The 23,832-nt window shown below is 37.9% G+C and overlaps 1 protein-coding gene across 4 annotated transcripts in view; it reads left to right on the forward strand.

The window, feature by feature from the left end:
* slit1a (slit homolog 1a (Drosophila)) overlaps nucleotides 1-23,832 on the forward strand; it is a 109,983-nt gene that overhangs the window by 29,447 nt on the left and 56,704 nt on the right. For all 4 annotated transcript variants that reach the window (XM_017461709.3, XM_017461711.3, XM_053677641.1 and 1 more), the window contains 2 exons: nucleotides 21,039-21,110; nucleotides 21,673-21,744. In XM_017461709.3, the coding sequence (XP_017317198.1) occupies nucleotides 21,039-21,110; nucleotides 21,673-21,744 (144 nt within the window). The remainder of the gene's footprint in view (nucleotides 1-21,038; nucleotides 21,111-21,672; nucleotides 21,745-23,832) is intronic.

Below are 23,832 nucleotides of genomic sequence, written 5' to 3' on the forward strand. Positions count from 1 at the left end.
TAAGTATTTGGAGTCAGGATTTACCTTGTGTTTGGAGTAACTAGGCCACGGAATTTGCTCTAGCCAGAGAGAGAGAGAGAGAGAGAAAGAGAGAGAGAGAGAAAGGAAATCTACTGTATTGCATTACTCTTGGCAGGCGCTAGCGGCCTGCTTTGAAAACAAGACATTGTGAGACACTGAGTCTGCTCCTTGCCCTTGTCCACGTTCCCTGAGCTGGCACAATATCGTAGGCCAAGAAAGAACCACTGAGATGTGGTGAAACGGAGACAAAGATGGTAGAAATCCTTGTTGTGAGTTCAGACAGACAGCTGGGTTCCTGTTGACTTCATTTAGTTATCTTCCTGGATTCAGAGAGCTGAAACAGCTTTATGAAAAATGCTATGAATTTTGAGGAGAATAAATTCAGAGATCAGGATCAAACAAACAATCAAACAGAAAATAGCATTAACAACACATTTGGCTTTTATTGGAATTATTTGCTTAAGTGGCATTTGGGCTTCAGTGCATACTGAAAGTATTTATACTTGAGCTAATTTAAAGCGCACCTATTATGGATATGAGACGTACCTAATTTTGTTTTAAAGGTCTCATACAATAGATTTACATGCATCCAGGGTCAAAAAACACTTTAATGTGCTCATAATTTAAATTGCAGAATTACCTTATTTTCCCCCAAGTGTCACAAACGACTTGTTAAATGATCCATTCTAAAGGATTCATTCTAAACTCCTCCTATCAGAGAGCATACTCTGCAGTGATTGGTCAGATGTCCCAGTCTGTTGTGATTGGTCTACCGCTGTCAGCGTGTGTCAAAAAGGAAACGCCCACTACCATAACGATTTTCAGTTCCGTCTGTTTGCGAGCAGCCAATGAAGACCAGAGGCGGGGTTTTTTGTTACAAACCTATGTATGTTAGTACAGGAAGTAAAGACTGGAACTAATAACGACTCATTTCAGCTGTTCAGAATCTGTTCCTTCTTTTGGGAATCAAGTCCGTTTGGCGTGCGCTTTGATTTTTGAAACTTTGCAGAATTTTTTACATTCACAAACAGCTCTATAACACACTACATAAAAAGTAATATTTGAAAATCCATAATAGGTGCACTTTAAGACAGCCGGAAAATGGCTTCATGGTGGCTGCTACTCTTTTTCATGATGCCACTTTCAGATAAATAATCACTTGAGTTAAAATTAAATGAAGCACCTTCTGAGAAGATAAATAGTTTTATGGTAACATAAACACTAAGGTGGCATTGGTGCAGAAATAAGATTTGTGTTTATTGTTCCACTGTAAGGAACATAACCCACAGCAACCCTGTTTGCCTCATTAAAAGGAACATGAAACTGGAAAACAAAGCCTTTGTGGCTGCTTTTAATGACTGTGACTGCAGTTCAGAGGCCAGAAGTGGTCTTGGATGTTCATGTAATTGGCTTTAAAATACTGGGTCGCTGTTGCATTGTCTGTTGGCATGTTAGTGCTAAGTGCCAAGGCCAGTTCAGGTTATGGCTGTTGGTGTTGGTTGTAATCAGCACAGATGGTGGGACTACTTTTACCTTCACTCTTGGAAGCACACAATTATATAGGATGTCTTTGTATGTTGTAACATTACAATTTCCCTTCACTGGAACTAAGGGGCCCAAACCTGTTCCAGCATGATAATGCCCCTGTACACAAAGTGAAGACATGGTTTAGCAAAAAAAAAATTCAAAAAGCACATATAAGTGGTATGATCAGGTGTCCACATACATTTGCCCATATAGTGTATCAAAGGCTGTCTTTAGAAGGGAGGTCATAGGACAACTGCAATGAGTTTTACCTTACCTCCCAAAATATCTCTCTCTCTCTCTCTCTCTCTCTCTCTCTCTCTCTCTCTCTCTCTCTCTCTCTCTCTCTCTCTCTGTTGTGCGAGTTTCTCTCTGTAGAGTGAGTCTTTCCCTTCCTTCACTCTTTGTGGTAGAAAGATAGGAATGATAGGGGAACTCATATTTAGAATAATAAGCACATTTTCATATAGGAAGGTCTACTCTTTCTCTCCTTCATCCTCTCTTCCCCATGGCCCCATGCTGCTAGGTAACTCATCAGCGATCTGTCTTTTCATCCCTTTTTTTCAAACAGCAAGTGCAGAAGGAAAGAAAAAAGATAACTCTGTGCACAAATATTAGCCAGGAGTAACAAAGGCATTCCTGACTTGCACGTCACTCCCTGACTCGCTCCTGCATACTATTCTCAGCACCCCCAACCACCATTACCCCAACCCCGCAAGCCTCCCACCAACAGCCTATTCCATGACACTTCAGCTTAAGACCCATTTTCTCTTCCAGGTTTTTTTTTTCCTTTGACAAAATATTCCTTTCTCTTACTGCTGTCAATGGCTTTTTTTTTAAACCCGCCATGCTGGGGCTTGCCGGCTACCATGCTACCATTTTTGGATTAAGAGCAGGTAATTCTTCGGTCACAGAATTTAGTGCAGTATTCTATTGTGTCCCAGAGTACACAGACAGGGTTCCCACTAAGGAATGGGGGCGGAACCGCACAAACAGCCATAGCAAAAGGGAAGCGGTAATCTCTATTCTAATCTGTCACCTCTTGCCCCCTGGTTGAAATGTCATTCTCATTCATGTCAGTATCCTCTAGATGGAATGGTCAGTCTTGTGTCTCCCTGAAGCTCTGTTTGCTTGGAGATGCTTAGAGGTGGAGTAGTTGGTGTGTTTGGAGCCTGAAGATGTCCACCAGTAAGATTCAATGGAGTTCTTGCCACCTCCTAGGCATTGCTATTTTCTCAGTAAACATCTCTGTCCACACAGCAACGCCAAGCTTCCAAAAAGGGAAAATTGTCTTTTGAACTGAGCCATGGGGTTGTAAATATCTGTCTAGAAAAACAGATATCCCCTTCAAGGCCCCAGAACCTTCCAGTGAGAGGATCAATTAGATGTCTGGTAGTTCCCCACCCCCAATCCTAAATTTTTGGTTGGGTCCCGCCCTACACAATTCCCTATCCCTTTTATCCTTGAAGTTAACGGATGCTTCCTCCCCATCTGGGATATGTATAACAGCTTCTAGACAAATCTGAGATTTAGTCATCCTTGCAGTGGCCATACGATTTGGCCTCTCTCTAACCTGTAAGATTTAGTAAATCAGTGAGCTCTTTAGAAACATAAAAGTTGTGAAATGATGCCTGGTCACAGGAACATGATCTCAATCATTCCTAAAGAAAACAAATGCTGGTAAGCAAGAAAGCAGCGCATACACTGGAGACAATACTGATGCTGTACATCCTTAGGTTCAAAGTCTAAGTTTAATGTGGATGCAGCTGCTTAAATAGTACTCCTTGCATGATGTTTTGAGTTTACCATCTGCAGGAAAAGCCCTGTGCATTAATCTAGTGAAAGCTATTTTTTTCTTATTATCCCAAATCCCCTTTGAAACAATGATGTCAGCCTGTCTTCATTCTATTTTTTTTTTTTTTCTTTTTGGGGGTGTAGTCAATAAGCATTGATGTTAAAATCATGCAGTATTTCATGTGGCTTTCTCATTTTACAGACCTATGCCTCCATGGTGTCCTATATCTTTGGCTTGTATCTTTATTAGTCTTTGTCCAAACACCACCACTACCCCCGCCCACCATTCTGTGGTTGTGGGCTTTAATTTCATGCACCCTTGCTCTGGCAGTTGCTTCCTCTGGAAATGCCAGCCTTGTGAAATGACACGCAACTCCAGAGGGTCCCTGTTCTGCCCAAGCCACACGGTGTTGGCATCCAGTTAAGCCGTTGGGCCATAAAATGAGCTGCTTTACCTTTGCTTGGCCCACACATACTTAAGAGAAATTTATGTGCACCCACCCACACATGCACAGAAATGGACTATAACTTGACAAAGGGCTCACTGATCTATTTACGGTTAAAGCAACCACTGGGGTTCACCTGAGTTTACGTGCCAGACTCAGTGGATGGTCACTTGCAAATAAGCTAAGCTGACATTGGGAATGCCTTCAAGGGGTCAGTTCTTGAATAATTCTTGAGTCAAAGGTGTGGGTGAATTTTGTATAGCAGCATGGCTCTGACAATAGTTATAACTATAGCAAATGACAGTTTATATTAACTTTAAGTTAATGAAACAAAAAAGCTCCTGTTCTAAAGAGTCTTGCGGACATTCATTAACATTAAAAGTGCAATGTGTCATTCATTAATAAATAAAAAATTATAATCGTTGGTAAATCACTACGGTATAATAGAAATGCTATCTTGGACATATAAATTCTAAACCTTCTCAAAATGCAAAATTTTGTTTATTATTATTATTATTAAATTATAAGTTGCAGCTGCAGTTAAAGGAATCATGAAAATCTGGGGAGCTGTAGTACCCTCAGCACCTCTACTTCCTGTATCCTTGGTTGCAAGTGAACCCCCAAGGAAATCATGAAGATTTCTACATTCCTTAAAGCTTTCTTAACATCTTTTTGTCTGATGCTTATTAATTATTAGACAATTATTTCCTACACAATCTTCATATGACTAAGGTCGGTCATTTATTATGATTACATTTCAAATATTTTTTAACTGATGTACATGTAATTTGTTTTTGTTTTTTTTAAGTAATCTCTGAAACAAAAACGTTCTTCAGAAGATAGTCTGGGTCTTTTTTTAGTATTAGACCTTGACATTACTTTTTCATGGGTTAGTACATAACCTATTCTTAAACCCATGAATGAAGAATATACACTCCCATCCCCATGTCTTGATAGGGGACTGAAAAAACTACATTTGTGACAATAAGCTTCATTACCTCTCTTTGAGCTAAATGTTGCTTGAGTCCAGGAACTGCTTTCTGGCCCTACAGCTTGAGACTACCCCTTCAATAGTTGCTGCTCCAGAAGTTCATTATCCTTGACAACCCTTATTCCCTTTCAACTTTCATTTCCAACCCCCTGCCAAAAATAAGAAACCTGCCTAATGGTCTCCAAAATGAGAAAAGGGGGCAGTGATCAGAAAGGAAGTCAATTAAGAAAAGAGGGCACATCTCTGTCTTCAGACACATTTCTGCAGCACCACTGAGGGATCCCCATCCTCTTTTGTTTAGTAAAATAGTGGCAGCCCACAGATTGCAGTTAAGACCATGTAAAAACCTAGTAAACATAATTATCCCTGCCTCGACTGCAATCTTATGCTGCCCTCAAAAGTGGTTTCCCTGCCTAAAGTTTTCATCACGCTCTCTTTTTTTATCGAGTGCTTGATTGTGGAATTCCTAGCCAGAAGGCAGGGAGGAGAAAAAGTGCTTATTATATTGATGTACTGAGAAGATGTGTATATGAAGACAGGGTTCAGATAGAGGTTGGGTCTTGTCACTGGCAAGAAATCTCTAGCCTGCATATAAAACAAGTTTTACCCATTTTATTGTACTAGTATATTAGCAGCAATTCTACCATTTCATGTCACACAGTTGCAGGAAAAGAAGCCATTTGTTTGGTTTATACTATGAACCTATTTTGCTGAATGGCTCTTTTTAACCCCAAATGCCTGACAGGATAGTTGCATACTTATATTCAGAATCAATTGATGTTTTTTTTTCTTCTCAACTACCTTCTCTCTAGTCTAAGTAAAATGTGTCTGTATATTCATATTGTAAGGTTGATTTGACTACAGAGTGGTCTGTGCACACTAATTAAAAATTCCTTTTCACTTTTTCTACTCTCCTGGAGTTTTATTTACACACATTTTTTTTTAACACAGCATCTCACAAATGCAAATATGCCATATATGTGGGAGAGTTGTTGAGTTTGACCTCCTTGCTTTCTCCTTTTGCTGAAAGAGACAGAGGTTTTGTTTGTCTGGAGGGGAAGTTTGCCTTTCTCGCCCTTACCCGTCTTTTCGAGATGGTGATGATGGAGAGCGCTAGAGCAAAGCGAGTGAGAGAGGGATTTATGACCTTTGGAGAACAAAGTAAATATGAGAGACCAGCTATTGTTGCCCTGCGCCCCCCATTGTTGCCCCGCAGCTCTCTTCCCACTGCTGCACAGCTGGGACCAAATCCTATTGTTCCTACACCCCCAATATACACACAGACACGCATACACACTCCCCCAATGGCTTAGTCACAGCTCCAGCTGGGTACCTTTGGTCTCCTAGCAACCTCCACCTCAGCAATTTGACTTGAGGCACCTCTGGCTAGGAATCTTTATTGATTCAGAGAGCCTCCAGACATTCTGTATTATAGCACTCCGTGATGGGACTGTATGTATTGCTAGGAAGCGCCTTTAAGACCTTTTCTGTTTCCCTGAGACAGTCTTGAATATGCCACTTTTATATTTCAGCCTTGTTATTCTAATGTCACCTATTAGTACTCGGTTGCAGTGTCCTTTGTTGAGAAATGATTCCCAGGATCCACTGCACAAAGGGACAATGTTACATATATTTAAGGGAGAGTGTCTACAACAGCAGAAAACCACATTTGGATACAGTCCTGTCAGCCAAGAACAGGAATCTGAGGTTACAGTGGGCAAAGGCTCACCTAAAATGGACCAGCTGAAGCTTGGAAATTTTTTTGCCTGGTCTGATGAAACTTGATTTCTGTTGGTAAGGTCAGAATTTGGCATCCAAAGCATGAATCCATGGATCCAACTTGTCTTGTGTCAACAGTTTGCCTTCACCAGATCTGAATCCAAGAGCATCTTTGGGATGTGGTAGAATGGTACATTTGTAGCATGAATGTACAACTGATAAATCTGCAGCAATTTCATGATGCACTCGTGTCAACCTGGACCAGAATCTCAAAGTGGTAGTATTATATGATTGTATTAATAGCCAGCAAGAGTATGTTTTGAAAGTATTGTATTTGAATTATGCACAGTAAATACAGTAATATAATTTAGAATATCACATACAGTGTGATGTGAAAAAAAAAGTTTTTCCTCCATGCTGTTTTTTGTTGTTGTTGTAAAAGCCACATTGAACATACACATGTTCTTTAGTATACTTTGAACTTTAACCAAACTTTTGCCCATTCTAATGTGTATTACTGGTTTAAACATATTTCCCTTGTTTACTTTTGCTTTTCTTCCCTGTTCACTCTGGTTATATTTACATAACACTCCATAGCACAGAGAATATTTTATATCACAATGTAAAATTCCAAATATGATCCTAGATCAGAAACCTACATTAGTACTTTTAGGGACTGACACAGCACAGACACTATCTGATTTCATCAATCATTAACACACACTGTCAGTGTCGGAGGCTGCAGGTGAGAGAGAATTTACTGATTCGCTCTTTTGTATTCAGTATCAGAAGAAGCCCTGCTTACAAAAATAGCTGAGCAAAGTGTTTAAATTATAAACAGATTATTTAAAAATATTCACAGGGAAATAAAAATTATACACAGTCTTGTTTGTTTGGCTACCGCCCAATCATACTTTCTCACTAAATTTCATGCCAAAATGACACAGCATTATTGATATGGATACTGTGAGTATTTGACTGCAATTTTTCAACATAGCAGTCATCAAACCTTCATGGTTTTGTGCTAGTTCTTCAATGTCAAACTGTGTGCATCCTGGTACTATAATGTGAGAATATAGGAAAGAATAATGAGTGATTGATGAGTCAGTGCATAAAAAGCTTAAACTGTGATCTAATGGGCACTAGTCAGATATTTCCCAGACCCTGATATGTTTGATTAATGGATAGAGATCACTGACCACAACCTACGCATACATAGTGTATGTGTAGGTTTTGGTAGTGTGTGTGCACTCTGAAAAGACAAAGGTTTGTGGAGACTGGGAATACGTGTAACTGTGTGATTTATAGACACTGCAGTATGCCTCAAATCTTTTTTTGTTTTTATTTGTTATTTATTCCTCCTCTTGTCTCCTACCTGAAGGCCACTGGAATGGCAAATGTACCCTCAACATAGACATCACATGCAAAATCATCTTTAAAAAGAATTTTAAAAATCTATTCTGGCTCACTCGTGCATCTACACATTTGGGCTCAGTTTAGAATAGGTAATATGGAGTACAAGGTGAGTTTCCACTGCTGAGTCAAAAAAGTGATCATTATCTTTCAAGCTGTGACCCTAGCACATAAACTGTTAACTTAATTAAAAGAGCATAATTTGTCACACTGTTATTGGCAGCGAGTATATGTGTATTGCAACAGAAAACACCTTTAAAGCGCACCTATTATGGATATGAGACATGCCTAATTTTTGTTTTAAAGGTCTCACACAATAGATTTACACGCATCCAAGGTCAAAAAACACTTTAATGTGCTCATAATTTAAACTGCATCATTACCTTTCTTCCCCCAGTGTCACAAAATACTTGTTAAATGATTCGTTGTAAACTCCTCCTTTCAGAGAGCATACTCTGCTCTGATTGGTCATATGTCCCAGTCTGTTGTGATTGGTCTACCGCTGTCAGCATGTGTCGAAAAGGAAACGCCTACTACCATAACGAGTTTCAGTTCCGTCTGTTCGCGAACAGCCGATAAAGACTAGAGGCGGGGCTTTTTGTTACAAACCTATGTAGGTTAGTACAAGAAGTAAAGTCTGGAATTAATATCGACTCGTTTCAGCTGTTCAGAATCACTTCCTTCTTTGGGGAGTCAGTAACTCCGGTTGCTGTGGGCTTTAATCTTTGAAACTTTGCACACATTTTTACATTCACAAACAGCTATATAACACATCACATGTAAGGTAATATTTGAAAAACCATAATAGGTGCACTTTAATGTGGAGATGATTATCTGACAAAGAGAAAGAACATGAGACCAACATTGAAAAAAATGGTCAAAACTGAATAAGACAAGAAGAGAAAGAGTTAGGAAGAGATGAACGAATCCTATGATTGCCTTTGAGCTCCTTTTGTTTAGTCAAAGCCTATTCTTACCATGGCCATTGATTAGAATTGAGCACAAAAGCCGAACATTGCTACACTTAGAAGAATGAAAAGCACCCAAGCACTCGGACTGTTGACTTTTTGTTATTGTTCAGTCCAAAGCTGCAAAATTGATTGTAAGTTGCAACCTGGGTCTTAATTATACCAAAATCAATAGGAATTCAGGGGTTTAGCTTTACAATGGCACACTCCATTAGTATTGGCAAAGTAGAGTGTATTGAAGGTGATTTAGAGGAAGGAGTATAAGATTCATTTTATGGCTTTCCCAGTATGGTAGCTCTAACGTTTAGGTTTGTATCTTTGTGGTGCTCCTCTCACTCATCTAAAGTGGGATAGGTGTAACACAATATTTTATATTCAGCTAAACTTTTGGTTTAAGCAATGTTACCAAAGGGTGAACTTTTTATTAACTGTGCTTAAGTTCTATAAACATAGTTATCTATAACTTTTGTACAGTGTAATTCTTATGGTTGTGCAACCTGCATTAAACTTATGTACTTACCTTTCATGTACTTACCTTCTTACTCACCTTCATTTAGTATGAAATGAATTGGTAATTACATAAGGTTTTATAGAACATCTGCATGTTCTGTAATTAAGGTGGTATTAGACAGATGACATACTTTTCACTGATGTGGCTGTGTGTGTGTGTGTGTGGATGGACTGAAATAAGTTTTCCTTTACTGGATAATGTTGAGTATTTCCTCCAATCTCCTAGCATCTCCTTCAGGTAGAATTAGCTTGTGAAAATGCACCTTTTCTGGATGGCTATTCTTAGAGCTTAACAAGTTATTGCAGAAATTATAGCTTTCTCTAGTGGTTCGGTAATGGACGTGCTGATGCCATTTAGTTTCAGACAAACTGACGGAAATGTTTCTCAGCTGCACTATGTGGCCACAAATAGGAGCTAAACTTGACCAAGCACTAAAGTGCTCTAATGGGGTAATGGGCTATTAGTCTGCACTACAGTTACACCTCTCCATTCGGCCATTTCTCTTCCTCACCCTCCCTATTTCTCTTTTTCTTACTTTTACTGTCACACTCACTTTCTGGCAGGTATCCTCTGAATCAAGTCTGTATATTTATATTCACACAACCCCCCCCCCCCCCCCCCCCCACACACACACACACACACCCTGAGACAAATCAATCAATGCAACTCTATTCTCAATTCTACTTGTCAACTTTTGCCTCCTAACTGCCAATGTTTGTTTTTCAGCTAGAAGTCAGTAGGGTGTATTTAAAGATTTTTTTTACACCACTGAGATTCGCTAATTGAGCCAACACCTCCAGTCAAGTGGGACATTTTTGGCAGTACAACAGTAATTAGGGAAGTAGGGATGACATGAGCGAACAATGGTAGGCTTAAAAAAAAGTTGAATGTGTTATATACACAGATGTTATAGTGTGATACTTTCTCTAGTTTCTTTTAAATGGCAGAGGCAAATGGTGAATATTGAAGTGGTTCCAGACACCTTCCTGTGTATTCATGTGACAAGCAAGATCACACAAGATGTTATGTATGGGTAACTTTGGTATATGGACATCACCTCCAAGAGTTGACCCAGATAAAAGTGAATCTGAGGGAATTCAGTGCCCCTTGCCTCTGGACTCTGGCCCAAAACAAGATAATTCAGCTTAATGAATTCTTTCCTGCTGCCTGCTCACAAATTCAAATAAATACAAGAAATGTGCTTGGGCTTGGAAGACATGAAAATCTAGATGCTTTACTTTAACTGAATGCCTTTAAAATGTGGCGTGCACATCTGAGTTATGGACTTTCTTCTTGCTTTTTTGTGCAAAAGTAATTTTTCATTCATCATTTGCATTTTGTGCAGTTGTTGTGGGATATAACGTTAAAGCAGTTTATGAGACGGGAAAGCAGAAGCAAATGTCTTTGAAAACATATGGACTGTTTTCTTGCTTGCAATGAACTAATCTGTAATGCCATATTTCAACTGCTTTCTACAGATATTCAATGTATGTGTGGGTTTAAGTGATCGAGGGATGGCTTGAATGAATTAGAACCATCTGTAGCACTTACGTCCAGTGGTAGGGCTTTGGTGAAAGACCAGTTGCTGAGATCTTAGTACTACTTGCGTAGTAAGCATAATATACACACACACACACACACACACACACACACACACACACACACACACACACACATATATATATATATATATATATATATATATATATATATATATATATATATATATATATATATATATATATATATATATATATATATATATCTATATATATATATATATTTAAAGTACTATATTTTTGAGGTCTTCCTTCTGTCTCCTTTCTCTATTTTTTCATCTTGCTGGGCTTACCACAATCCGTCATTTGCCCCTCAACTTCTGGCTGTCACACCTAAAACTGCCCCCCCCCCCCCCCCCCCCCCCTTCTCCAGTTCCTCACTTCTGATGCACACTCTCTTTCTCCAGAGAGAAGCCGAGAGAAAGCAACAAAATGTAATTTGTCATGCCCTACCATTCAGGCAGGTTGATTTTACAGGAGTGACTGATGTGGATGTGCCATTGCTCAGGAAGATGGATGGTGTGCAGTGCTCTTAAGCATTCCTTATTGGCTCATTATTATGGAGTTAGAGTGCATCAGAAAGCTAGCTGTCAAAACGCTGAGGTATTTATTGATTCCTGGAGAGATCTGCAGTCAGAGCTGGTGTTTCACCTACTAACAACCTCTTCTTCTTGGTTTCATCTCTTTCCAAATTATTCTCTCTCTCTTTTAATGTGATTTTGTTTCACCTTTCTCACCTTTGATTCTTACTCCTTCTAACATTGGGGGTTTTCAAATCCTGGAGTTTACACGGTTTATATTTGCGTTGCACAGTATTAAGTTTACTATGCACACCACTATCTCAACTTAAAAATGTAGGTAAGAGTACATATTGTAGTAGGTATAAATTTAACTCCCAAGCATTTACCTTAAAGATACAATACATCTCTTTATGGGAGAATTTGTAACTAAAACCCTACATGGCTATTTGCTCAATTAAGACTTCAATATCCTTATCTCTTGTTCCAAATCGAACAACTCATGGTTCTGGAAGTGCTGAGATTTCAGGCTAGGAGATTTGGGTGAGCATCTAGTCAAGTGACTGAAAAGTATAAATGACATCAACCCTTACCAACTCATTCCAGCTGAATGCTTTGCATAGGATGGGGGAAAACAGTAAACTCAGCAATGCTGAGGAATATCTCACTTCTGGCCTCATTCGTTCACAATACAGAGTCTGTTTCTGCCTTGCTATTTGTTTCTATGCAATTTTAGTGTTTGATGAAGCAGATAAAGGGGAAATTTGTAAGAGTTGGACCCTGTTGTTCTATTAACAGCTTTTCACACCTCATTTAGGCAAGTAATGACTAACTAATTACAAGCCACTGTTCAAACAGCAGCCATGCATCATCAGATCAGCACTTCTTTATCTTATTTTTCTATCTTTATTTTCATCTTCTGCAGCCATTCTGCTCAGAACTGGTTTGAACATTCTATCATGTACGTGTATGTAGAATGATGATATAACACTTAATAATTTTCTAGTAGACAAATGCACATCACTATTTGATTTCAGCAGCAGGTAGATTGGGAGATGTGTGGAGAGCAATTGTTTTATTCCTCTAGCATCCCTATTTATAAGACACTCAGGTCTTTAAAAGGAACGGATGCTTTTATATCAGCTTAAAGCACTGCAAATGGCACCCCAGAACAAAGTCAGAGTAGAGCTAAATTGCACAGCGTTTCCTGAGATAATTGGGTTATTTGCTTTCCTTTGTGGAATGAGAAAGAGAGAGGCAGGTATGTGGAGAGTGAAAGATAAAGAGGTGAGTAGTAGATAGATAGAGGAAAGACGCCTAATGGAGAATGATGAAAGATGGTTTGTGTAACTGGGAGACGATTACTGGTAAACCATACAAAATGCAGTATCTGCAGTAATGGCTCAAAAAGCAGAAAGTAGATGTGTCTATATTACACACTAGAGAAACCCTGCACTGATTGTTCAGCACAATGCTAGGTTATTTTACAAAGACTTTCATGGCCTATATTTGATTTTTCTATGTTTTAACTACAGAATTAGTTTAATCAGATGTTCTATTCATCATGCTTGTTACTGAAACTATATACCACTGAGTACAGTCTTCAACAGTTGATGTCGTATAAAGTTCAAAATTACAATAACTGAATGTAGCATCAGAGCTGTTGAGGCAGTGACTCCAGAAAGAATCCTCACCATTGTGTTAAATAAATTTCCCACCTACAATGTGTTTGCAAGTACAGCTTACAGCATAACAATTTTACGGGCTTTGATGTTTTCACATCATCCTTGAGTGCTGCAGACATAATAATCTATATTGTGGTTAAGTAAATAATGGTTACTGATTCGTTACTGATCCCTAATGTAGACACTGGCGTCTGGCGAGGAAGACATGAAAACATAACTTAGAATAAATTGTGATCTACACTTAATGATGTGGATCAACCAGACGTCTTCCACAGAATGACTTTCGTAATCTAGAAGTGAAAGATTCAAGTACGGCAGCGAAACGTGCTACAATTATGACGACACGTCATTAAAGGAGGCTCTAAACCAAAGCATGTTGGTTTAGAATTTCCTTCCCTTTATAATTACATTAGTTAGAGTAAATAAAATCAGTGGGTTTTTATGTTTTACTCTTTCTCTCTCTCTAACACACACACACACACACACACACATACATACATATATACATATACATATACATATATATATATATATATATATATATATATATATATATATATATATATATATATATATATATATATACATAAAAAATTGTCTTTAATGTTGTACCTTTTGAAAAATTCACAGCAATTCTCTGCTCTCATGGATATTAAAAATAATATTTGTTAAATATAAGTGTGCAACAGTTATTGGCACCCTTTTAGTTAATACTTTGTGCTACCTCCCTTTGCCAGGATAACAGCTCCGAGTCTTCTCCTATAATGCCTGATGAGGTTGGAGAATACATGGCAAGAGATCTGAGACCGTTCCTCCATACAGAATCTCTCCAGATCCTTCAAATTTCGAGGTCCACGATTTTGGACTCTCCTCTTCAGTTCACTCCACAGGTTTTCTATGGGTTTCAAGTCAGGGGACTGGGATGGCCATGGCAGGATCTTGATTTTGTGCTCAGTAAACCATTTTTGTGTTGATTTTGATGTATGTTTTGGATCATAGTCCTTGCTGGAAGATCCAACCATGGCCCATTTTAAGCTTTCTTTTAGAGGCAGTCAGGTTTTCATTTAATATCTGTTGATATTTGATAGAGTCCATAAAGCCATGTATCCTAACAAAATGTCCAGGTCCTCTGGCAGAAAAACAACCCCAAAACATTAAAGAGCCACCACCATATTTACATTTACATTTATTCACTTAGCAGATGCTTTTATCCAAAGCGACTTACAAATGAGAAAAATACAAGCAAAGTGATATATCAAGCAGAGAAAAATACAAGTAGTAGTATTTAATCGTGGGCATGAGGTACTTTCCCATATGGCTACCTCTCTGTGTGCTCCAAAACCACCTCTGGTGTTTATTACCAAAAAACTCTATTTTGGTTTCATCTGACCATAGAACCCGATCCCATTTGAAGTTCCAGTAGTGTCTGGCAAACTGAAGACGCTTGAGTTTGTTTTTGGATGAGAGTAGAGACTATTTTATTGAAATCCTTCCAAACAACTTGTGGTGATGTAGGTGACTTCGGTTTGTAGTTTTGGAGACTTTCTGACCCCAAGAGGCAACTAACTTCTGCAATTCTCCAGCTGTGATCCTTGGAGATTTTTTGGTTACTCGAACCATCCTCTTCACAGTGCGTTGAGGCAGTATAGACACACGTCCAATTCCAGGTTGATTCATAACATTTCACGTTGACTGGAACCTCTTAATTATTTCCCTGATGGTGGAAATGGGCATTTTCAATGCTTGTGCTTTTCTCCTATGGCCACTTCCCATTTTGTGAAGCACAATATCAGTGCAGGGCAATCAAAATTATTCAACCCCCATTGCAAATCAGGTTTATTGTCAAAATTTACAGACTTTCAACAGTTTACAATGAACAAATCCAACCAAAGCAATTGAAATAGTTCAACACAATGAATGCTTCAATGGTTTCACAAATTCAACTGAAAATGCAACTTATAATGATTTCAACCCCTTCATGGCAAGCATCTTTAGTAGTCAGTAGAGCAAATATACATACGTTAGAGAAAGTATACAATTGTACACTTAAATAAGGTCTCTGTGTCTGTGCAAATGATTCTCCTGTAACATGTAGTCTGATTTGCTTGCATTATTCAACTCATTCAACCACATACAGACACACACGAGCGTGCACGTGTCTTTGTGCTACTCGTCTCTCTCCCACTCTCCCTCTCTCTCTCTCTCTCTCTCTCTCTCTCTCTCTCTCTCTCTCTCTCTCTCTCTCTTTCTCTCTTGCTCACTCGTTATGGGAGGCACTGAGAGCACGAACAGAAACACACAAGTAAACTCAGGCTAACCCAGTGCTGGTGAGAATCACATGTTGCCGGCCGATTCGACCCACCTCCTCTACCTCCACAGCTGATGCTCGACTATGTCACTGCCGCCAAATTCACATAAACTATGCATAGTCTAAAATGTTACTGTGCAAAATACACACAATGAGATGATAAAAAATTTGTTCCAGTTTGTTCAGTAAGCTTTATCACACCTGGATGTGTTAACTGGCACCTTATTACACACACACACACACACACACACACATATATGTGTGTGTGTATATATATATATATATATATATATATATATATATATATATATATATATATATATATACACATCTAAATCTATATCTATCTATCTATCTATCTATCTATCTATCTATCTATATATACACAGTGGGGGAAATAAGTATAGGAAGCCTGAACATTTGTTTCAGTAAATATATTTGCAATTCATATGAAATTTTCACCAGACATCAGTATTAACTCAAGAAATCTGGATATATAAAGAATTAACAACATTAAAGTCCATAAATGAAGGTATGTGTAATAAAGTGGAATGACACAGGAAAAAGTATTGATGTGTGTATTATATCAGATGTTGTTACTGTTTGATATTATACACACACACACACATCTCTCTCTCTCTCTCTCTCTCTCTCTCTCTCTCTATATATATATATATATATATATATATATATATAGATAGATAGATAGATAGATAGATAGATAGATATAGATAGAGATGTGTCTGTGTGTGTGTGTATAATATCAAACAGCAGTTGGAAGAGGGTGGAAAAGCACCCTCTTTTGTGTTCAGTGCTGTGACTTATTATTACTGCCGCGTAAGATAATTAGGCACACCTATATTTGGAACTGTGTGAACTCACTGAAATTTAGGCTCAGTGACTTTTTCTATGTACTGTAGTGTTATGCAGCTAGCTGGTACAACAGATAAAATTCAGAAATAATCAGTACAGGAACTATTCTTACAAAGTTTTTCCAAGTCTTTTTTTTTAATGGAGGGGGTTGCGTTTACAAATTACATCAGATAATTGAGTTTACAGAGATCTAGTAATGTACGTTTGTGTGTATTTTCAGACAGTTCCACATGGCATCTACTGCTGTTATCACTGTAACTATAACTTAACGCTGTCTGTTTCCACCCTCTATAACTGGGGGATCTGATAACCAATAAGTCTGGCAGGACAAAATGCGGCTCCCAGCCCCAATTAGTTCTGCTTGGTTTGTAGCCACAGACCACCTCTTCAACCTTTGGGCATGCCAGCTGGACCATTAAAGCAGAATTCAGGCACCAAATTTTGAAAGCAGAATGTGTACTGTACACTTAACTAAGACAAGAAGATGATGAGAATATCTATTAATATTCAGAGAAATATTATTTAAAAAATTAATTAATTAAAATGCACACAAAAAGCAAAGCATTAGGGAAATAAGGGAAAAGGGATAAAGCCTTGAATAAGGCATGGCATAAAAGCAGCTCTAAAACCACTACATGCACACATACAATGCAGACTTTAGCTAAAACCCTGAATTTAAAAAAAGGTTAATCTGAACTGCATATATACAATGTTTTGGATGACACCGTGGGTGCAAATAAGAAAAAGCTCTCCCACCTGTCTTATCCTTTCAAATTCTAGATACAGAAAAGTGGGAGAAAAAAAAGTTCTATTCTTGGCACAACTTTTTTTTTTTTTTTTTTTTTTTTTTTTTTTTTTTTTTTTTTTTTGCTTCTAGCTCTGCTGTAGTTCCTTGGGTCATATAAAAATAGATCAAAAGTTTCCGCGGGGTCAGTTCACAGTCAAGTGAAAAACAGGAGCACTTTAAAGCAGAACCTTAAATTAACTTTTGTTCCACTGAACTCAGCACAGCATTCAAATAATCCCATAAATAAATCATACTAATATTGTTTTAGAAAAATAAAACAAAGCGATGCTTTTGTTTTCAGCCATTTCCCAGATAGGTATCTGCAGTCCTGTTATTGACATTCCTGAGGGTTAATGACTCAGGTTCTTATTCAGACCTTTTCTGAATATGGCACTTATGGGACGTATTTAGTCATTTACTCATCATAATGTCACATGAAGATATATACTGTACTTAGCAATCATCTCTTGGTTTGCTGAGTGACTCTCACAGTGTAACACTATATACACAGTGAATCATCACTGCAGCAAAACACCCACCATTAACTATGCCAAATCATGCTTAACCCATAGCACTCACTCTTTTGTCCTTTTAAATATGAATTTCAAGAAAATTTAAACTTCTGTAAGCAGTGTTAGCAATTCTTCCTTACATTTTCCAAACTTAGCCATCCCTTCTTCACTCCCACATACTCCATTCAAAATTTCTCTCCAAAGTCCTTCCCTGAAGTTCCACCAAGCTTGGCCTCAATAATTATTCTATTACAGAGCGAGAGAGAAAGAGAAAGAGAGAGAAAATCACTAGAGAAAGCGAGTAAGCCACATTTGTCATCCTCAGCGTCCTCATTATCTTGTTCCAAGGCAAACAATTAGCCCCCTGCCTAAGACCAGTTCATAATCCACTCAAACTAACACAATCGTAGCTCCCTAAAACCTTGGAGGAGTTCACCAATCATGTTAGTGCGTACTAACAGGATTTACGATGCTGATTTTCAGCTTGTCAGTCTTTGTTTTTCACTCAGCATGTTTTTACAATTTACACTTTGTTTTAGCCTCTCAAAAAAAAAACACTAAGCTAAAGTAATATAAGTAACAAATTACAACTGTTTTCTTCTTTCTTTCTGATTTATGCATAATGCTCTGCTGTATGGCTGCAACTAACAATTACTTTCATAATCAATTAATTGGGCGATTGATTTTTTCCATTAATCGGGCGGGGGGCGGCTGGGGACACACTTTCAGTGCCACAAACTGAGTGTTACAAATATAAACAGTCTTATGTAAAACTTATAACATCATAAATCTTTGAATTAACACAACTGTTTGTCCAATGATATATATAACCCTGACCTTGCAATCAGTAACCCAGAGCCTTAACTGTCATGTCACCACTGCCCCCAAATAAATACATATGTATGTAAATATATATGTATGTGTGTATATATATATATATATATATATATATATATATATATATATATATATATATATATATATATATATATATGAATTATTAACTAATTAATTAATTAACAATAAAACCTCACTTTCATTGCACCTTCTGGTTTCTGTTACTCGCTGCCTTCAGGCATATTGTTTTACCTCTGTTTACTTTGATCGTAGTGTTTTAATTAGACTTTACAGATCTTACTTGCGCTCCCACTGGTTATAACCGCGTCTACATCGTGAGTGAGGAGCAACGCGGCCTCGTTAGGAATAGATCACTTCCGTTATAATAAAGGACAGAATTTTTCACTGCAAGCGTGCAAAAACAGCATATAATGACAATAAACTTAAATTAAACTAAACCTCTTAAGCAACTCGCACCAGTTTCCCCAGGCCCTTGCACACAGTGGAGCATTTTGGATATAAACATGTTTGTGCTTGTGCATCACTGTCATACTTCCGTACTACACAAACTCAGCTTTGTAAAGTTTACAGGTTATAGTCTTCTCCACAGCATTTAAGATAAAATGCACCCCTGCCTTACGCCTCCATCTGAAGGTGACTGAGGTCAAAAAAGGTAACGTTGACATAAACAGTAAGCAAGAAATTTATTTTCGTTGACACTGGATATTTTGCTAAAGCTAGCGCCGTCGCATTACGTGCGTTTGAGGCGTTGACTGGGAAGCGGCTTATACTTCCGGTTAGTAAAAAACCAGCTAATGTTCCATTTGCGATGATATTACCTTTCTAAAATTCATACACTAGACTGTAGACTACACAGTGCATAGTGTAAGTGTAGAGTACGTCATTTGGGACACAACTTTAGTATTTACTCTCCGAAGTGTGTTTTTGGACCAGAAGTAATGTAATTAGTAAGCGTGCCCTGTTTCGCACGCAGAACAACTAATCGATAATGAAATTTGCTGATCAGCTCTACTTTGCTGTAATGCTGTGTTGAACGTAAGATCACTTTTGCTCTGTGTTCTTTCTCAGACAGATAAGAGAGCACAATTAACAGTCAAACATCAGTGATGCATGAAAAAAGAAATGCAGTCCATAAAAAAACATGTCAAGCCAATTATCTGCACACCAGGAGATCAAATAAAAGGCTGAACTCCATTGGTGGGATGGCAGTCTGCTTTTGCATTAATGCTCATGTACAATCTGTAAATTATGTATTTCCTTTAGCTATGTATCAAAACATTTTCTTTTTGTTATTGTTTGGAATATATAGTATATTCCATATGAACAATCTTTCCAAAGATTTATGAAATGGTTATTTTCTTTGCTGAATGACAGGAATTTCTAAAGGAATAATGTTACATTTTTAAGATAATTGGGTGTCACCTTGGTTGTTTATCCAAAGCCACACTTTGTACAGCATCAACTTTTGAACCATTCTTTTGTACAGGCTTCCTTATTATAATGCACGGTGTTATATTAACCGAGACATACAGCAATATAACATTGTTACAGTGTAAACATTATCAGGGTGTTATTGTTTGCTATTTTAATCTGGAAAAGCATTTTAATCTGTATTTTGAAAAAGTCAACAGTGAGGTAACAGTGAATGTTCATACACCAAGACTAACCATGAAACCATAACAATCCTCTAAATGGTAGCCCTACTGTATGTTACTGTTGGATGATTTGCTTAAAAGGGAACATACGAAAACAGCACATTAACAGCACTTCCCTCTTGTCATCACTTATTTGTTTTAATGGCACCTATTTGTCTTTGCAAGAACACATTTTCAGTCATTGACTGGTTGGTCTTAAAATACAGTCTCGATTGTCATCAATTTCATTAATTAGATGAAAGTTTGAACAAACACTTTCTAAGTTTAATACACCTGCTGAGGGAACGGGTGCTTCTACATACACATATTTTAGACTGGACTCAATTTTATTATTCATGGATTATGGTAATTGCTCTGGGTTAAAGTTGGTAATAAGAAAAAAAGTCCATTCTGTGGGAAAGCATGTACATTGGTTTGTTTGTCGTAGAGAGTGTGGGGCATGGTAAATACCCCTACTTTAGAAGTGTTGAGCTCCCCATTGAACCTCAGAACAAAAGCTCACACTAATTAGCCTCATTGGGTTTGTTCCCTCTCTTCTACCCTCCTTCTTGCTCCACCTTGCCATCCGTGCTCTCTAACACTGTTCACAAATAGTTCTATCAAAGGCTTTTAGAAACAGCTAAATGGGTCCAACCCTTCACACTGAAAGGCACATCACATTGGTTCAGTCAGGACTGGTGCGTTGTACATGTTTGTGATGGAAATGAGATTAAAAACCACTTAAAAGCATTGTGCCTGTACTTGTATAGTGACAGCTTTGAGGCAGCAGACAGAATTTTTTAACATAATATGGGTTCAGGAATCTATTTATTACAATCATTATTATTATTGTTCATGGGTTTTCTGCATTCTTCAGAAATGCATCAACTGATTAATATATCAATTTGTTTTCACAGAGACCTAAGTGAGAACTTCATCCAGGCCATTCCCCGCAAGGCCTTCCGTGGAGCTACAGACATCAAGAACCTGTAAGTTAAACATCTCACTGATTAATTAATATCTATTTATATTAATTTTAAAGCTGTCAATCTTTCATGTTAATAGTGCATGCAGTTTGGCAAAAGTGCACGCATTTTATAACAATTTTTGACCTTCAAGTCTCAAGTGCCTTCTAGCAAAGATATAATTAATGGCCTATACACTGACTCTATCAATATGAGATAATTCATAATTGAGCCATCATGGAGACCCACTGGGAACTGATTTAGGTCTAAAGTGGTCTTGCTATTCAGCATGACTACACCAATATTGATTTCACCAGGCAGTGAGCATAGTTCCCGCATATAATAAGCTCTTGCTTATGGGAATGACTGTTATTAAAAGGCACTAGAAAAAAGAGGTGGTGTTAGATGATGGGACTTTGTGCATTGCTCTGCGTTTTCACTGTTATGTTCTGAATATTGGAACAGTTTATGTGTATTGATCTTGTTCAAAGTTGAAACTGTGTGCGTGTGTGTGTGTGATCATGAACAAGTCAACCCTTTAACTTCTGTCTTGTTAATCCAATTTTTTTTTTTTTTGACTCTACAGTCAGTTGGACAAAAATCACATCAGTTGTATTGAGGATGGAGCATTCCGGGCACTTCGAGGGTTGGAGGTTTTGTAAGTAACATACATGCTTTCTCATTTTGACACACACACATTTATTTTACTAGCCTTCTGAGGACCTTCAACTGAAAGAATTATTAATGACACATATTTATATATTTATATCATATGTATGTATGTATATGTATATGTGTGTGTATATATATATATATATATATATATATATATATATATATATATATATATATATATATATATATATATATATATATATATATATATATATATATATATATATATGTGTATGTATGTGTGTGTGTGTGTATTTAAGAGAGAAGGAGCGCTCTGGAAAAGATTAAGAGACCACTGCAAAATGATCAGTTTCTCTGGTTTTACTACAGCATTACAGCATTTCTCCCAAATTTGAAATAAAAATATTGTCATTTAGAGCAATTATTTGCAGAAAAAGAGTTTAGAAATCAATATTTGATTTTTAATCACAGTGTCTTAGCATGCTCTCCACCAGTCTTTCACATTGATGTTGGGTGACTTTATGCCACTCCTGGTGCAAAAATTCAAGCAGCTCAGCTTTGTTTGATGGCTTGTGACCATCCATATTCCTCTTGATCACATTTTAATGGGGTTCAGGTCTGGAGATTGGGATGGCCATGACAAAATCTTGATCTGGTGGTCCTCCATCCACACCTTGATTGACCTAGCTGTGTGGCATGGAATATTGCCCTGCTGGAAAAAAAAAAAAATCCTCAGAGTTGGGGATCATTGTCAATGCAGAAAGAAGCAAGTTTTCTTCCAGGACAACCTTGTACGTGGCTTGATCCGTTCGTCATTCACAAAGATAAATCTGCCTGATTCCAGCCTTGCTGAAGCACCCCCAGATCATCACTGATCCTCCACCAAATGTCATAGTGGGTGCGAGACACTGTGGCTTGTAGGCCTCTCCAGGTCTCCGTGAAATCATTAGATGACCAGGTGTTGGGCAAAGCTGAAAATTGGACTCATCAGAGATGACCACTTTACTCCAGTCCTCTATGGTCCAATCCTTATGGTCTTTTGCAAACCTCAGCCTGGCTCTTCTTTGCTTCTCATTGATGAAGGGCTTTTTTCTAGCTTTGCACGACTTCAGCCCTGCCTCTAGGAGCCTGTTTCCAACCATCCTTGCTGTGCACTTCATTCCAGCTGTCGTTTGCCATTCTTTTTGTAGGTCACTTGATGTCATCCTACGGTTGTTGAGTGACATTGGAATGAGTTGGTGGTCATCCCGGTCAGTGGAGAGTCGTTTTCGCCCTCTGCGAAAAGCTTTGTTGTCCCCAATGTCTGCTGCTTGACCCTGTTCTTATAAACAGCTGTCTTTGAAATTTTAAGGATTCAAGCAACCGGGCGCTCACTGTATCCCTCTGCCAATAAAACCAGAATTGTGGTCAATAGTTTGTTTTTTAATCCAATTACTTTTGAGGTACTACTAGCACTGTCTTTGCCATCCAGTTGGTCCTATTGCAAGAGGATAGTGATGACCACAGCAGTGATTTTTATCCTTTTCCTTGTTAAATAAGATTTGGTTTGGGTGGTCACCATTCAGTACCACATTCAGTAGAATGAGGTGTGCCTGTGTTGAAATTCAACAGACTCTGGAACAGAATGGCTGCCATATATGTAGAGATGCTCATTTAAGAAACATTTGCAGTGGTCTCTTAATTTTTTTTCCAGTGTTGTATCAGTCATGTGAAAATGTGAACTTAGCCAAGATACAAAGAAATCTCAGAAATTAAATAGGGTAGCTACTCAAGGTTGGGGGGTGGGGGAGAAAAGAGAAACGGCAAGAATCAGTCCCTAGAGAATTATGCGATCGCAGAAATTAATGCAAAATCAAGGAAACTCTGCAATATTCACAGGAGCTTGCAAGTTTTCAAAATTACCACAGATTTCCACATATTTGGGCTAAGATGCATCACTTGACAAGTAGTTTTCTGCAAAAAAAAAAAAAAAAAAAGCACAAAATCTCCGCAAATTGCATTGCAAATTTTGAAGAGAAAAAAACGCAGCAAAATCAAGCGTTTTTGGCTGCAACAATTTTTTTAAACTCCGCAAATTGGACTACAAGATCAAGAGGGCATGTGATAGCAA

This window comes from Ictalurus punctatus, chromosome 29 (genome assembly GCF_001660625.3).
Source record: "Ictalurus punctatus breed USDA103 chromosome 29, Coco_2.0, whole genome shotgun sequence".
NCBI classification, from domain to species: domain Eukaryota; kingdom Metazoa; phylum Chordata; class Actinopteri; order Siluriformes; family Ictaluridae; genus Ictalurus; species Ictalurus punctatus.